The 18,159-nt window shown below is 41.5% G+C and overlaps 1 protein-coding gene across 8 annotated transcripts in view; it reads right to left on the bottom strand.

Moving 5' to 3' along the window:
* Nucleotides 1-3,481: 3,481 nt before the first annotated feature.
* tdrd5 (tudor domain containing 5) overlaps nucleotides 3,482-18,159 on the bottom strand; it is a 31,945-nt gene continuing 17,267 nt past the window's right edge. For 6 of the 8 annotated variants that reach the window (XM_060066846.1, XM_060066847.1, XM_060066853.1 and 3 more), the window contains exons 15-18: nucleotides 17,560-17,637; nucleotides 17,168-17,326; nucleotides 15,142-15,340; nucleotides 3,482-4,003 (exon numbers count right to left, since the gene is read on the bottom strand). In XM_060066846.1, the coding sequence (XP_059922829.1) occupies nucleotides 3,906-4,003; nucleotides 15,142-15,340; nucleotides 17,168-17,326; nucleotides 17,560-17,637 (534 nt within the window). In that variant the 3' untranslated portion in view covers nucleotides 3,482-3,905. The remainder of the gene's footprint in view (nucleotides 4,004-15,141; nucleotides 15,341-17,167; nucleotides 17,327-17,559; nucleotides 17,638-18,159) is intronic. The other 2 variants (XM_060066850.1, XM_060066852.1) reach the window with 1 other exon arrangement.

The following is an 18,159-nucleotide window of genomic DNA, read 5'->3' as shown; positions in this document are numbered from 1 at the left end:
CCTACTGTTCATAATGGCATTGGGGCGGAACTAATTGCCGCCGGCATAGGTTTCCGATGCCACTTTAAGTGACGTACATTGCCAAAAAACGCGAAAGAAGCAGCACCCTTTTTATAAACTAGAATTTAAAGTAAAGTTAATAGCACTTAAAGAACAAGAAAAAAAAACATAAAAGGACAAGAAAGAAGATTCCCTCCCTAAGTAGTTTAGCAGTGGACGAGGTTTGTTTACCTTTTATTGATTTATATGAAGAATGTGACCGAACGTATTCTGCTGGTTTTATGTTTCATTCCGTGACATGGTGGATAGTGATTTGCATACAATGTTAAGTTCGTGAATATGTTTATGTAAATTAACTTTGTAAATGTGTAAGTTGATGTTGAGCTGCGGGCTGTGTGTGAGTATTTTTGGTGTAATGTAGCATCTGATGTGCTGCTGTAAAAAACGGAAATTTGCATGTATTTACTTATTTGATTTATTTTTCTCTTTAAACCCAGTTCTCACGGGTCGGTTCGAACTGAAAATAAACCCTGTATTCAACAAAGACCTCTGGCTTTGTGTGACACTACTTGGGAGCTACAATCTATATAATATAATATATAATATCACAGCCAAAAGCTGTGTGCGCCTCCGGATGATATTATGAATTAAAGACTGCGTTGGGTTCGCGGACGTCTCTGGTACTTCCACAACAAGTAAAGACTCGTAGTAGGGGTTATCTCGGCCAGAGTCCTGCATTGGTTCGGGTACCCGACGGCGGGTGACCCGCACAATTTAGATTAAATGGGGAGAAAATAATGTACTGTGTTGGACACGGGTGCTGGCTTTGACCCTCTGAAGTCCAGATTGAACCACGACTTCAGATGGATGTGGAGACGTCGGAGCACCCGACGTGGTCGTTTATTCATAATGTCATCCAGAGGCGCTTTTGCCAGTGATATTATATTATTATCTATATATAATATTTTATCATTTAGATAAAGCGCTCCAGGTCTCCCGCCGGAGCTCCCGGAGCATTCTAGAATATCTTTCAGAACACGGCCAAACGCTGTGTGCGCCGGATGATATTATGATTAAACGACTGCGTCTCTTGTACTACATAATTACTTCTTTAGCTCTTGTGTGATCTACCGGTCACACCGTTCACGTCAAAATCCATACGTAGCACAAATTCACACCGGTGTAGGCCTACTCTCTATACCGTTAATACCATGCACCACCAAGTCCCACCCACTGGCACTGATCTGTAATAGTCCTGTAGCATCAGTGCTTAGCATCAGTGCTTGGTAAACCTAACCTAGTTAGGTTAGGTTTAGGGTTAACCCTAAATGTTAGCATTAACGCTAAACCTAACCCATCGGAGGAGAGCCTTTCTAACGAATCAGAGGTGAATCAGTGGCGAAAAAGGCGGTACTTTCCCCTACCATCCTACGAAGAAAGGATTTGCCTCCCGTCTCAGGGGAAAATGATGGAATGATGCAAGACATTAAAAAAGACATTAAAAAATATAAACAATTTACAATGTGCTACTAATTCTTTATAAACACAAATAATGCTGAAATTCATGATAAGGTCAGGTAGCTAGAAAGCAAAGTCGATATCTTAAGTGAGGGCTATCTATGGCTTACTAAGCATTTATAAATTACTTCTAAAGGCTGGCAACACCTCAAGTTGCGTTGCAGCAGTACCCAGTAATAAGTAGTAATTAAAAGAAAGGCAAAGTCCTCATTTTAGATGAGCTACCGCATAAGATTTAGCTAATGGTTTATAAATACCTGAACTCTACCGGATTTTACCTGATCAGAAATTATTAGCATTATTAAGGGTATACGAAGCATTATTAACACGTAAATTATTCGTAAATAATCAACTTGTGAATAATTAATTATCGTATGAACCATTTTCTCATTATCTTAATAAACTTAACTGATTGTTAATTCATGAGTAATCATTTAGGAACAATGCTTTGTAAATACTGAATTCAGTAAGAATTCACTCAACATTAAGCCTACTTTTTTAAGGTTTAATGTTGCTGTAATTCTTAAGTCCTACCCAAGTGCCCGAAATTGTACCCCACACTATTTAGGGAGTAACCATTTTGCGTACTGGTTGCCAGCATTAGGTACTACTTTATACCCATAATGCACCGTTACAAAATTGAACGACTGATAAGCAATTGTTTCCACACTATAACCCATGATGCATGGAAGATTGTCATTGGATTCATCCAATAGAGATGGCTGCACCTATGTTTATGCCACCAATACACCTGCGACCGATGCTTCTGGCGTAGAATTCCGCCAATACTTCCTTCCTTTGTGTAATTTAGTGTATTACTATAGTGTACTTCTAGTGTTCACTATATACAAATTAGGGAATGGATCCAACTAAGTTTGATGCTGACGGGGGATTTGAGTCTGAGAACATGATTAAACACCAGTAAATCTTTAATATAAAAGTATGGTTAAACTATTCAGATTGTTGTAGAGGGTTCTATATTAGTCCTGTATATCCTAAGAAACCTGAAAATCAACTCAGGATCTACCATTGATTAGTGCAGGAAGAGAAAGAGAGGTCAGAGGTCATACATCCATTGCAAATGTTTAGGAAGCAGGAAAGAGGTATATTATAAATGGATTAGATTAGATGGATGTGCAGGCCTATATTAGGGACTTTCTGGAAGTGAGTTGCTGATAAATGATCAGCAGACACCTGACGTGTCTGCTGAAACCTGAGGTTTCACTGTCATTATTTCAGTCATGTAATCAAAAGCAACAATACACCATCATGTACCATGGTGTATTGTACCGCAGACTGCTATCAAGATGAAAGATCAAAACATGAAACAGTTAATAATAGCGATAATTATAGGTCTATGAATTGAGTTTACCACTATGGATGCAATAAGAGGACTGCGTTAAGAAACACACAGGCTGTCACCTCTGCCATGTCCTACAACATGTACAGTGTCCATGGTGACTATGAAAAAGATCTGAGATTTAAACTGATTACCTTTCTGGCTAGAGCCGTAAAATAAATATAAATAAATAGACCTTGGAGTGAATTGTTTTTGTCGTCTTACTGAGCAAAATGTGAAAAGTCCCATTAAACTCCATGTTTTGTAAGGATTTTTTGTGTTTGAAAAATGTCATCGCCATCAATCACATCAATAACATTCAATGTAAAAGGACCTCTACATTGAAGCTCACAGAAGTCTTGGGAAGAACTGCCACAGAAACCAACAAAAGGGTTTACAAATATACATTCGGACGTTGGTGTCTTATTTATCCAACCCTAACCCTAACCACAAATATACATTCTATGTCGATAAGAGATAACCCTAACCCTACATTAAGACCTGCTCAAATAATGAATTTCATTGATTTTTTATGATGATTTGCTTCTGGTTACAAAATGATTCTTGTTAGTTTCCCCTAATATAAAAATATGGGCATAATTTCTCAAGACCACGAAACTACGAGAATAATTCATTTATTACGGAAAAAAATAAGTTCTTTATTTTGAATAATTGATGAAATAAGGTTTATTCTCTAAATTACATTCACATTTGGCAATATACCCTTGTTCTCCACGTTAAATGTCATCATTTAACTACATGACCCAAAACAACATGAACATAAGTTAACAGTAACACATTGAAAACAAACTACAACCAAGGAAGCCAATCACAGAAAACAGCACGACCAAATATGCATGTTGTCGGAGACTCAAGATGAATATCAAGTTCGATAACTCTCATAAAATCACTAGCAGGAAGCAAAAATAGAACCCATGTAGAACAATAAAACCCTGGTAAACCAAACAACGTTATCACAAACCCGTCTTCACTTCCTGCGACGTGATTGGCTGTTTTTCATGCGGGAGCAAATTGAAGGCGGGGTCAGCTAGTCGCACTTCCTGCTGGCAATCGCCACACTGCGGCCCCCAAACAGCGGAAAGCTCATGGCGGGACCGGTAGATCGCAGGGAGGTGCCCGGTATGCCTGGTCAGGACAAGACACCACCCAGACATGTCAGTTATCAATGAGCTCCCTAAACGTGGGTTCCCCCGACACACACACACACACACACACACACACACACACACACACACACACACACGAGCTGGCCGGGCCTATTGCCAGACCAAGCTCTATCGTAGATTGCACGTGGGTCTGGGGAGGCTGCTGTATTTTTCTTCAGCACAAGAGGTGTAATCAATGGGCGTAGTTCAAACGACTCTGTACGCAATTGGTTGCTTGCCATCGCTACCCTGATGTCCTAAACCACGGGGGGGGGGGGGCGCACTGCGTATCAATAAGGAGCTCTGAGGGGTGTTCCACGAACTGAGGTTTAACAAACACTGAGTTAACGCTGAACTCTATATTGATTGACCTACATAACCCCTTTCTTCTAAAAAAATATGTACTCGGATTGCTTCCAAGCGGTCAGCGGATCAAGTATAAAAATGAAGTATAAACAACTGGTAAGCTTTTCCCACCATCGTATTGGTATAAATTTAAATAAGCCAATTTTTTAAGCCAATCGTGAAAAGGCCGACAGTCGGCAGACTGGATCTGGCCCTCAAAATTGTATTGACCCCGGTGGAGGAGCTGTTAATAAACATAAATTCAGGGCGCCCTGGCATGGAGGGGTACCTGGAGGTACCTACCTCCTCAGAGAGTCAGGGGCCATACCCCACTGGTTGAATGTAGGTTTTTGTGTTTTCTTGTATTTTAGATTTGTTTTGCCTTCGAAGTAACACATGCAAACCGTGTGCTTGCCACAGTGCAATTTTTTAAGCCAATCGTGAAAAGGCCGACAGTCGGCAGACTGGATCTGGCCCTCAAAATTGTATTGACCCCGGTGGAGGAGCTGTTAATAAACATAAATTCAGGGCGCCCTGGCATGGAGGGGTACCTGGAGGTACCTACCTCCTCAGAGAGTCAGGGGCCATACCCCACTGGTTGAATGTAGGTTTTTGTGTTTTCTTGTATTTTAGATTTGTTTTGCCTTCGAAGTAACACATGCAAACCGTGTGCTTGCCACAGTGCATACTATTCCAAATGTTTCTTTTTTTGGTAACTTGGTAGAAAACCTAAAAGTGACAATTCATCAACTACACAGATCAAGATGGATTAGTGCTTGTAATGAAGCCGCCGGCTACGATCGAACATTCTCCAGTGGATGCAAGTCCGTTAGGACTATTTTGTACTTTATGTTGTAAATGCCTCTCGGCATAGTACTCAGACAATATTGCTCTTTGTATGATAGGAAGCCGATACAAATCTTGGATGGGTCATCTGAAACGACTGAGATGTGCTCAGCATCTCCAACATTATAGCCAAGATAAAACTACCATTTGCAAAAAACTGAGGGCTACGCAAATAGTCTGGAGTGAACTGAGGCCAGGTCCTCGATTGGTTGTGTTGGCTATGTAAGGCTATTTAAATATATTAAAGATTTGCGCGAGAATCTATATCTCTCCACTCCAGCAAAAAGTCATTCGATATGCCAAGATGTCGAGCCGTGGTCTTATCAATCGCTCCCGGTGGATTGCACGTATAATTTGCGCTCCGATATCAGCAGTTCTCTCATCAAAAGGGCATGCCATTGTGAACACATGAAATCTGCGGTGAACGCCGGTTTAAATACCCAAAACCGGGTTATGTTTCAAACTTCACCTGCGCAAAACCTGCTCCGACCAGGTTTGATTCAGAGCATGTTTCTATAGCAACTAACATACCGTGATCCTTTTGGAACGGAAAACTTAGGGTTACCGCAAACCCTGGGTTAACTTACCCGGTTATGTGATAAAACCGGCTTTGTGGAATACCCCTCTGGACGCAGCTCTAATGGCCCCAGCAGCCTTGATTGAATCTGCGTCAGCTGCTCCTCAGCAGCTGATCAATACACACTCTCTGCATGAACACAGACACATATATATGGAAGTCAGTGTTTCCCCCAGTAAATGTCTCAGTCAAGGTGGTGTTGTTGGCGCGGTGCAAAGCGCCGTGCCGAAAATTTTTGGGGGTATTTTGCTCAAAGATGCCAGTACGCATGAATGAAATAAACGACTGTTTATTTCCATATAAATAAACAACAGTAGGTACAAATGTTGTGCAAACATGCAGATTTTTCGGCCCTCGGTGTGAGGGAGGGGTCCGTTAAGTCGATGGATGCGATGTTTAATCATTTAGTCCAAACTACAGTAGGCTACGGGCAAACCTGAAGTCACCGTCGTGACATTTCATATACGTCCCGTGTGTGTGTGTGTGTGTGTGTGTGTGTGTGTGTGTGTGTGTGTGTGTGTGTGTGTGTGTGTGTGTGTGTGTGTGTGTGTGTGTGTGTGTGTGTGTGTGTGTGTGTGTGTGTGTGTGTGTGTGTGTGTGTGTGTGTGTAACTTATTTGAAATCGGCCGTTCGTGCCTGTTTGTTGTTTATTGTTTTTGATTTAACAATATATTGGTTTAGAGAAATCTGGCTTTCAGAACTCAGTGCCTACCCACTCACTGACCTCACCGCACGTCACTGGCGGTAGATTGACAGGTGACTATGCAACAATATATTCAACCACCAGATGTCCCCGTCTCAATTACACTCAAAAAACTTTATTGGCACGACTAATGTTGTAAACAGTATTACCTGAGTAATACTGTTTTTTTTTTTTTTTAACTTTTTTTTTCAATACATTGGTAGTCAAGGCGGGGCCCTAGTCTTGTTAAGGCGCCCGCCTTAACAAGATAGTGCTGGGGGAAACCCTGGAAGTACATCTGTCTCATCAGTTAACGTTAATTATTGAATCGTGTCCTAGAGCACGATTGTCCGACCTTTTTCATGACACACACACACACACACCAGTACAGTGCACCCTCTAGTTATATATAAGTCAATATTCCCTTTTTTTTTAAGCAGACCTCCTCAAAAACTGAAACGAAAGTATACTGATGCATTTCGAATGGCAGCGTTTCTCAGAAAATTAACGTGCTCCACAAAACGAAACGAGAGAGAAAGAGAGAGAGGGAGAGACAGAGAAAGACCTCAGAAGGGGTGTGCGCAGATAGTATAGTGCACCCTCTAGTTATATATACCGTAATTTTCGGACTATAAGCCGCGCCTTTTTTCCTATTTTGCGATTCTGCGGCTTATATAACGGTGCGGCTAATCTTTGAATTTAATAGCTAACGGCCACTAGGGGGCCTCCTAAATCTATGGATTTTTAAGCGGCGGGCTCCAGTGCGGCTTATATATGTAAACATCATTCAATTTAGCTGCTGCGGCTTATACTACGGTGCGCCTTATAGTGCGGAAAATACGGTATGTCAATTTCCCCCCCAAAAAAACGAAATGTTATCCAATGCATTTTGAATGGGAGTGTTTCAGACAATTTTCGTGCTCCACAAAGCGAAACGAGAGAGAGACAAAGAGAGAGAGGGAGGGAGAGAGAAAGAGGCTTCAGAAAGGGTGTGCGCAGATGGTACAATGCAGTAATCTATTGAATCGTGCCCCAGAGCACGATTGTCCGACTTATTTCGTGCAACAAAGAACGAAATTCAAACAATTGCCTTTCAACTGGGATATTTTCTTCGACCACAGAAGGGGTGTGTGCAGATAGTACAGTGAACCCTCTACTTATGTATGTGTCAAAACAAAAAATGCATCAAAGGGTAAATGTAGTGTATTAGGGATAGCCTACTCTGATTTCCCTGTTTTTTACAGCAGACCTCAAAAACTTTTCGTTCTCACACTCATGAAAAGTAATCTTTTGAATCCTGTCCCAGAGCACGATTGTCCGACATTATTCAATTCAATTTTATTTGTATAGCCCTTAATCACCATTACAGTCTCAAAGGGCTTAACAGGCCAAATATTTATGACTTCGTACTGCACAGAACGAAATGTAAACCCATGCATTTTGGATTGGAGCGTTACTCAGAACATACATAATATATATATGGAAAGGTTTCAGTCAGTCAGTCAGTCAGTCAGTCAGCCTGTAAAACGCTCCCATTCAAAATGCATCGGTTAACATTTCGTTCTGTGTAGCACGAAAACATCGGAGAAACACTCCCATTCAGAATGCATTGGTTTACATTTCTTTCTGTGTAGCACGAAAACATCGGAGAAACGCTCCCATTCAGAATGCATTGGTTTACATTTCGTTCTGTGTAGCACGAAAAAAGTCTGAGAATTGTGCTCTGGGACACGATTCAATAGATTAACGTTTGTGCGCATGAGCACGAAATCGCATGATACCGGGTTGAATATATATGCCTTTATTTCAATGTTCCAAATTCAACAAAAATATTTTCAACGTCCCCAAATTCCACATGGCAAATTCCGCTGCAAAAGTAAATGTATGTAACTCAGTGTTAACATCCGGGGACCCAAGGAAAAGCAATTGATCCTAGATTCTAGATCTCAGTCAAGCAAGGAGAGCGAGCGGGAATAAGAGCGTAGGGCTGTGCAATTAATCGAATTTCGATCGCGATATCAATTTTGGGGTCAAACGATCTCCAAACTCGTATAATCGAGTTGAAACGATTAATTTGACATTTTCCATTTTAAAGTAGCCCTAGAGAGTTTATGAAAGTTTTTGAAAGAGACGCGCATGCGAAAGCATTCAACGCGGCGAGAGAGAGTACAATCTAACAGGCGTGCTGCATCAGGAAGTATGCCGTTGGCAGGAGGCGGGACATGCCAGTGAACCGCCAATCAGCAGCATCGACTGTTGACAGACATGTTGGAGTAGACCTACCGCGTGGAATCTAAAGTTTCAGTAACGTTACAGTTTGATGAACGATAACAAGCTCCTATAGCAGACTTTAACTAAGAGTTCTTTAAGGCAGAACTGCCAAGTACATCTTGTATATGTATTTCTGTTTAACAACAATATGATTTTTATTAGCCATGTGTTTGTTATGGCTTTGTGACTTTTAACTTTGCTATGGAGAAATGCTGGGACCGTTGTTCTCTAGACATTAAATAGGTTAAGTTAATTTTGGATACTTATACGTGTTTCTGTGATATTTGATTGTCTTAATATATTGTATTCATGAAATGTTTTATAAAAATCAAATGTTAGATTCAGAATGTTGTGGCAGACAGTACACTTACACACGAAAAAGGTTTTATTTTGGATACTTATAATATACGTGTTTCTATGTCATAATTGATTGTATCAATAAATGCATGTTTTCAAACTCAAAAATAATCGTTTGAATAATCGTGATATCAATATTGACCAAAATAATCGTGATTATGATTTTTCCCATAATCGAGCAGCCCTATAAGAGCGTCACATGTTGGATACCTGACTGATGTGGGAAGACATATGCATAGCAGGTTTTAGCCATGTCCAACGGCAACAGCTGTGATGATGTCTTTCTTGATACACACTAGGGCTGGGCGATATGGACCAATAATCTATATCTTCAAGCAGAATATCGATATAAGATAAATATCGATATTTGTCGGGGGGGGGGGGGGGGGGCACGCACGCTCCGATTTACCATTACTATTCCTACCGTTCGGAATTTAATACAGTTTGATGGTTGCCGTGGAAATATCAATCATAACTATAATTACAAAAACAATAGGGATAAATATACAATATACAATCACATACAAATTATATCAACCTTGTTTATATAATTATTACATTAGAAGGAACTGTATACATTCTCCCTGTAAGTTAAAACAAATCCCTTCCTCTCTTTTAACTGAGAGAGGTTAAGTTAATTCGTATTTGAGTTCCCACTGGAGCCAGTCAGTCTGGTATCGAGACCAGGCCAATCGACTCACTTCTTTGTTGCGTAAACTGTTTACAGCCATGTCTTACAAACCTGCAGACATGTCCAATATCCACCCATTGTATTACAAATTTACTTGGCCTTAGGTCACTCCCACTCCCTACCCACAATGAAAACGTTCGCCTATAAGAATCTTGTTCACCTATTGTCTCGCTGAATGTATCCTTGGTAACCTTTGCTGCCAGTACTTTTCCCATGATCATGCCTTAAGATTAAATCAAATATTTCGCTGTCCGACGTGTCCGTGAGAGAACTTTCTCTTCATCAATGGTTGAATAAACCATGGATGGACTAGACACTGCCTCCGCCTCGTATTTGAGAACATTATAATATATTATCACGGCCAAAAGCTGTGTGCGCCTCCGGAATATTATGCACAGAATTGCAACCCTTTGAGTGCGACAGTTTTTAAGCACTCTCTACAAATTACGTGATTTTGTAATTCGTCAAGACACCTTATATCCAAACCATTTTCATACTATGGAGCCGTTGGTCTTTCGCTTACAAACAAGCTCCTCGGCACCGCTTGTGACTCCATAGCTGTGTTCGAAATCTTTCCCTATCAAGGATATAGTGACACTAAATAGGGTGCTCGCCATTTTGTAGTGGTGTTCGAATTCTCAGTGGTTAATTTCATGCACTATGTAGTGCACTTCAAATACCCAAAATTTGAGTGTACATACGATATTCCCGACATGTTACTCCCGTATACCACAATGCAATGCGGTTGTGTTTTTCCGGAGGAGAAGAAGAAGCTGAATAACCGCGAACCGTCTCCGGCTTTCGTTTAGAAATGTCAACAATGTATTTTGGATTTAACTTAGAAAATGTAACATTAAAAATTAATTTAAAAAAAACTTGATCAAGGAAATGTAACATTCAACATCAATACAACCTCCAGCTTTCTTCGTGAGTGCCCGTTTTGTTTACATGATGTGGGCGCATCCGTCTGCGTCACACAAATACCCGGCGCATTTACTGACGCAAATTACGTTTAGAAATGTTCAGCGTAGTGTCCGAATTCTCGTCTGTTCGTTCCGTATATAGTGCACTACATCATGAACACTATATAGGGAATAGTGAGTGAGTGAATAGTGAACGATTTCGAACACAGCTCATGTTTCGCGATTTCAAAAAGTGAGGTAAATCAGTGGAAGGGGGGGAGGGGGGCGGCAGAGTGCGTGTGTGAGCCGGAGGCAGAGCGGGAGAGACATAAGCAGAGTTACGAAATAGCAGGCGGCAGGCGCGGTTCGAAACTGCTGTTATTTGGAACAAATGTGCTGTAATTTCAACGCAAGTTAAATTATATCGATGTTGACGATATGGTCTTGTTTCATATCGCGTTTGATACAAATATCGATATGTTTTAAATATCTAAATATCAGAGCCCAGTCCTAATACACATCTTAATTCTAAACATCATTTTACACAGCCTATAATAGGAAATGCTCAAAGGTAAATCAACGTACTGACTGACGGCAGATGCTTATCATTAGGGCTGCTAATATCATAACTAACGATTATTTTAATAATCGATTAATCTGTAGATAATTTTTTCGATTAATCGATGAATGGGATAGAAAAAATAAATAAAATAAATTGGAATTTCCGCATCTTTATTCAAAAACGGAACATTACTTCAAATTCACAGTGCAGACTGAAGTGTAAAAACACCAGGTTATTGCTCCAACGTCCCGGAACTATTAAAAGTAATATTAAATAATAAAAAGATTAAAAAAACATAACTGGGATAACACAAAAAAAAACATACAATGTATGATATACTTTTATATGTATGTAAGGGATGTCCATGGTTAACCGGTCAAACCTATTGATACCATTTTCGAGACTCCTTGAAATAGAACATGTAATATTGCTTTAATTGCTGATAAGATGATGATAGTTCAAGTTAGGACATTAAACAGGTCATAATTCTATCTTTACTATCTATTTTATATTACTGGGAAAACAAGTTTTCACCAAAATCTAAATTTTTTTTTGTTTTCTGCTGCATTTGAACGCATCAATCATATTACTGAGCCGACCTGAACACATCACATTTGACACTGTTTGTGACCATTGGTTAGTTTAAGCTAACTAGCTCTATATCCTGCCGATTTTAACATGGATTTAAAAACTGCATTACTATTTTTAACTGACGGGACTTTCTACACCGTCCGGTTGTGTGATTACTACCGCTGCTTTGAATGACTGTTGATGATGCACGCGTCTGCAGCAGCAGCAGCTGACAGAGTTTGGTTGGACTAGACGGATACTGAGTTGAAGGAGTTTTTTTAACCCAAAGACAGTGAAGGTACAACACTTTTATGTAGGCCTACAGTCCAGTTTTAAGATATGACCAAAATACAAACTGTGGTCGCTCACACTAAAGCTCGCTGTGTGCGTGCATGAACCGTGAACCAACCTGTCGGCGGCTGGCTGTAAACAGTGCTGCGCCTTTGAGTAACTTATTAATCGCGCGACACAACGAATCGACGATCAAAACGCATTTAGTAATCGATTTTATCGATTTGTTGTTGCAGCCCTACTTATCATATCATTATACTGTAGTTTATGAAATAAGCGATGAACTAATGTGAAGTGTCTGGGTGATTGCAGTGACTTGGGTGGATTTGCATGCACCGTAAGGTTGATGTAGTGGGTTAAGAGTACATTTTATTTGGGCAACCATTTGGGGCTATCCGAGGTCCCTTTGCCTACGGAAGCATGGCGGGCCTCGGGAAGAAGCGCTCGACAGCTTGATTTTTATATTTCATCCTCATATTTTTATCTTGCCACTCAGTGCGCATTACTGTCGGCTCAGTGCGCTTGTTGCGCTCTTTTTATGCCACCACGGAGGCACGTGCTTTGTGTGGTGTCACTAAACGAATGCACCCATTGCGAGTTATCGATGACGATACAAATGTTACGTTTTAAGCTTGTGCAACGTCTCATGCCTGTCTACGCTTCAAACTCGTGCATGTTGCAGAAAATGTGCAACATCTCCCCCTGGGGTTAGAGTTTTCAGTGGGTCGCAGAATTCGGTGTAACAGCCTTTGCTGTCGGCCATGGCTAAAACCTGCTTTGCATATTAGGGATCTAACGATACATGTATTTCTATGTAACCGAATCGGTACGGACGTCACGGTTCGGTGCATGGATTTACACAGAGAATAAACGGTATCAAATTAAATAAAACTGGCGTGCAAATTAATTAATGTAATGCGGAACTAATGTTAGATACGCAAGTTCTTCAGGGATAACTAATGGGGCGTTTTCCACCGGAGGATGCGGGTCGGTTCAGTTTGCTAAGGTGCGGCACGGATCATTTTTCCACCGCCAAAAGTGGGTGTGACCCGGACTGAGCCGTATTGAGCCGTACTCGTCTCGCTGTACTCCACCGTTGGAGTACTGAGACGCCTGAAAGGGTGCCGGCAAGTTCGAGCTACACACGCCGTCCGTTGATTTGTCGACAGAATCGCACTTCCGTTAGACAGGGGGATAATAACAAACTAACACATTGCCCCCAAGGTATTTCTGGACAACGGCACAAAAGTTTGCTCATTGTGCGCGTTGATCTTTTCCTTGGATTTATTAGCAGGCTACACTGTGATGGGCTGCTATGAGCATAGCTGCCGCGACTATCGCCATCCGGTTTAAACCCTCCCCCTTACCATAAGGGTAGTGTCGGCGGTGGAAACGCGAGCCATAACTGATCTGCGCTGAACACCACCTTCACTACTCCCCCAAGCCACACCGAACCGACCCGCACCCTCAAGTGGAAAAGCGCCACAAGGGTACTGTCGGCGGTGGAAACGCGAGCCGTAAATGAGCTGCGTCGAACCGCACCTTCGCTACTCCACCAAGAGACACACCGAACTGACTCGCACCCTCTGGGGGAAATGCGCTAATTCTTTGTACTCTGCAATTACATAAATAAGACATGCTTCATTTTCAGTTTTATAACTTATTGTCATCGTTTGTTTACAAGTTACGGATGGAGTCTGGAGATGATGTGGGGTACTTATTGTTTACATCTTAGATTACACAGTTGACACTAGGTCAGGGATGGGCAACTTTCATGATAAAGAGGGCCACATTTTTCATCATAACCATCGGAGGGCCACATGACTGCACACTTCAACTAAACGTGAGCTGAGAGAAGCTACACAATTTGGAATTTGGTAGATATGATTTCCTGTATTCTGGTGCATTTTGGGGATGGCCACTACCTAAAAAATCATCCAGAATCATAACCTATGTACGGTATGTTAATTGAACCAACATACATTTATTTCATGTTTTCCATGCTCAAACAGCCACATGAAGGGTCAGTATTTTTATCAGTGCAAAGGGCTCACATACATCATCATTCAATGAAGTCAAAAAACTGAAAAACAGTGGCCCAACATTAAGTGCAACAACTCAATGAACTCAAACCCAACAAGCAGTTGTAGTAGTTGTAGTGGCGACTTAAGTGGATATCTTTAATGACTGATATCGCTTCTAAGCAAACTAGACGCATGGGTTTGCCTTCGAATTCTACTCATCTTTGTTGACCGAGTTTTCTGTAACTCGATCAATTATTATTATTCTTTATTTATTTGTGCGGGCCTGACTGAGTGAGGATGCGGGCCGCACTGAGTGAGGATGCGGGCCGCCAGTTGCCCATCCCTGCACTAGGTGGTACAACCTGAGACATGCACAATGAAAAATAATTCTATACGTTGAATTTTGCATCTGAATATTGCATATTATGATATTTGATTTTGAATTTGTGAACACGTTGAAAAAGTAAAGAGTTCAATTCAAAGGCAAAACAATCTGATACGTTACTTCAATGCAGGAATATTCAGCGCTTAAAATCCAATGGCTTTTTATTTTCAAAATCCGATGAGACAGATACTTCCATACAAACAGACATGCGCACACACACGTATACAATATTTCCCGTATGGGCCAATGAAGTGCGTCTTAAACACACAAACACGGACACATTTGCACAACCAGGCACACACTTATTAAGCTCAAGACTTTCCTCTACTATCAGGGGTGAGCCCATGGATAACCAGGATGAGCGCACACACACACACACACACACACACACACACACACAGTGATAAGCCGATAAAACACAGCTCAAATTGTTCCACTGCACATCATATGTTTCTGGTAGACTACTGAAAAGCTGTATAATTTTTACCCAAAGCCTCAGAGACCCACACAATGAAAAACGATGGACCCAATACCCCTAAACCGAGTTTAAGGTTCTAACCCTTGGGTTTGTGCGTTTTTGATTGTTTGTGCGTGTGTGTGTGTGTATGTTGTTACCGTAGAAACAGCCCTTGGCCAGTCCGGGGGTGAGAAGGCTGAGTGAGAGAATGGGAGGAAGGGAGGAGACAGGGGAGGTCATCGGCGCTCTGCAAGCGTCAGGGGTAACGGCCGGTGCCGGGTCAACACCGGGTCTGCTATCCTCCTCTGAACTGGTCAAGGTGGTGGCAAGGTTACCATTGCAAATAAGGGGAGGGGCCTGAGGGAACATAATCTTTTCCTTGAATTTGTATTGGTAAAGAGAAAACATTGTACCAGAGTAAAAGTTCATTCAATTTAAAGAAGGGTCTTCAGACTCTGATGTTTTAGATAATATCAAATAACCCTTTACATTCGATAATAATAAGAGACATGCCTGTTGGCATTATTTGACTCTAGTCAGACATACGGTATGCCATCAGAGATCTATAGCCTGAGAACTAGATGAATGTGCCAGCTTATTAGGCGAGTGCTACATGCAGCACTCAACTATTGTTCTTCTTAAAAGATCCCATTTTATGAAAATGTCACTTTATGAGGTTGTCTAACATTAATATGAGATCCCTTAGCCTGCCTATGGGCCCCCAGTAGCTAGAAATGCCGTTAGGTGTAAAACGAGCACTAAGTATCCTGCTCCGCCTTTGAAAAATGAAAGCTCAGACGGTCCGCTTTCGAATTTGGCCCCAGATGTTGTCATAAGGGGCCAGGTTACCTCCCCTTCTCTGCTTTGCCCGTCAAGAGAATTTGAGGCACCACCGCCGCGGCGCTGCCCGCTTCCGAGATGGTGGTGCCTCGGCAGCGGGCAGCGGGGGTCCGGCGGGAGACAATCGCAGTCTACAATCCCTTCCTCCTCCATGTCGTGGTTCAGTCTACTTCAGATTGATGTTGTAGTAGAAGAACCAGAGACGTCGGAGAACCCAACGCAGTCATTAAACCTAGGTTATATTTGTTCTACAAGTGCTGTGTGCTTTTTGCATTTAGAAAGCTCATCTTACCTAGGCACAATATCTGTTAGAGGAAATTGCCACGACACACGTCATAGTTATGGCAGTGACATGTCACCCTTATGGAGATACTAGAGATGCTGCGATCAGCATTTTTGGACCCGATCACCAAAACCGTGAGCTGCTGATTGCCGATCACTGCCTATCACAAAATGGCAGGGGAATGGGAATCTTCCATATCTTTTATCTATAATCTGGATAGGTGGCAAGCACCAGTTTCTGTTCCAATAGTTTGTTCTTTGGATCCTCCAGGACTGAAACATCAAAGCCTCCGCGGAATGTGTCATATACGGTCTGTCTGCGCGCATACTGCTGTCATTACGGTACTGAAATGTGCCTGCGCGCATACTAAGCTATGCAAGTTCTCAGTAAACGACACTGAACATTAAACTGCCTAGTAGGAGACATTGCTCTTCAGTTTGTTTTAATTTTCTTAATTTTAAATAAAAAATAATAGTTGCACGAATAATATACGTTATGAGATCAGCTTTTTTGATCAGTGGTTTTGGGGTGCTCCGATCAAACAATTTTTTTGCCAATATCGACGATCATGATCGGCGTCCGATCAATCAGAGCATCTCTAGTAGATACCTTCAAATAAAGTGTTACCATTTCTTTATGTCTTAATGTTGTCTTTTGTGGCTTTACTAATACATATTTTCAACCCCACTTTTTCGCATTTTCTGCAGGAAATGCATATTCTATGGTTAATTTGTTCAGTCGCATAACCAGAAGACTTGGTCCGGGTTTGCCCTCTCACAAAAGTTGATCTTATATGTGGCGGGTCTGATACGATGACTGATAAGAGGAGCGCCCTATGAGAGCGCCGTCAAGGCATCTACATAAAAAACCAAGATGGATGTCAATGTCCAATGTGTCACAGGTTATGTTGCGATTGGTTGTAGGTCTATCCACTTGCATACAGAAGCATTTTGGTTTGAGGCCGTTGATAACCCACCTCGGAAAAACGCAAATGAATTGGTTCCAAAGTAATACACATTTGCAAATCAGTCTGACAATGTCAGGCTAAGAGAGCTACTCACTTGGGAAACACAGGGCAGATCAATGGGCTGGTGGTCTGCTGCTAGCTCAGGGAGTTTGGTGAAATTGGGGGGTCTCAAGTCCTCCACTGAACCACCTGAGGCCCAGGTTTGGTCCCCCTCACTACAGCGGTTCCTCTTCAACCAGGACTCACACAGGTTCTGATCAGTGTGGAGAACAAGAAAATACAGTAAATACTAAACACCACCATACTAGGAGAATAGGACAATAGATTAACCTGGTACTACAGTTCTAACCTGGTACCACTGTATATCCTACAGGGAAAATAGGACCACTAGCAGACTCACCTGGTACTACAGTATTAACATAGTACCACAGTAGAAATTTACAAACATGCTAGAGGGACAAAAAATGTGAGTGTGCGTTTGTGCACCAGTGTTTTGTTGGAGTTGTGGAAGGCCTCGACAAGCTCCAGACCAGGAGGTTCAGAAAGTGACTCCTCTTCGAGGACCTGACAGACCAACAAACTTCATGTCAATGCAGCTTATACCAACACATTTCCTGTTCGCACACCATTACACCAACAGACTTCCTGTTAATGCAAACAAGAAAAATCTGACATCTAAATTGCGTTAACTATTTACATCAGCTACAACGCAAACATGATATTCTACGTATTTGTTTTTTAAATTAGGTTTTTTGGTTGGCATCTAAAAAGGAAACTGTACAAATGATACAACTGCACACAGTCATGCTTTCAAAAGCAACCAGTAGTCACGTAGCACAGTCCAAGTAAACATTGGCTTGTAGCGCCGACTGCTATCGAGATGAATGATCAATGCATATAACAGATAATTATAGGTCTATGAATGTAGTTTACCACTAGTGTTTTCAGGCCTAATGGTACGTAGCAAATAAACCTAAGGAGGCGCGCAGGATGGCATATTGGCGCACACATTTTTGGATAGATGGCACAACAGGCGGTTTCTAATTTATATTTGCGTTCAAATGTTTGTTCACTTGGTATATTAAG

This window comes from Gadus macrocephalus, chromosome 12 (genome assembly GCF_031168955.1).
Source record: "Gadus macrocephalus chromosome 12, ASM3116895v1".
Classification (NCBI taxonomy): domain Eukaryota; kingdom Metazoa; phylum Chordata; class Actinopteri; order Gadiformes; family Gadidae; genus Gadus; species Gadus macrocephalus.
The sequence above is the reverse complement of the archived record's forward strand: the minus strand, read 5'-3'. Positions and strand labels throughout refer to the sequence as shown.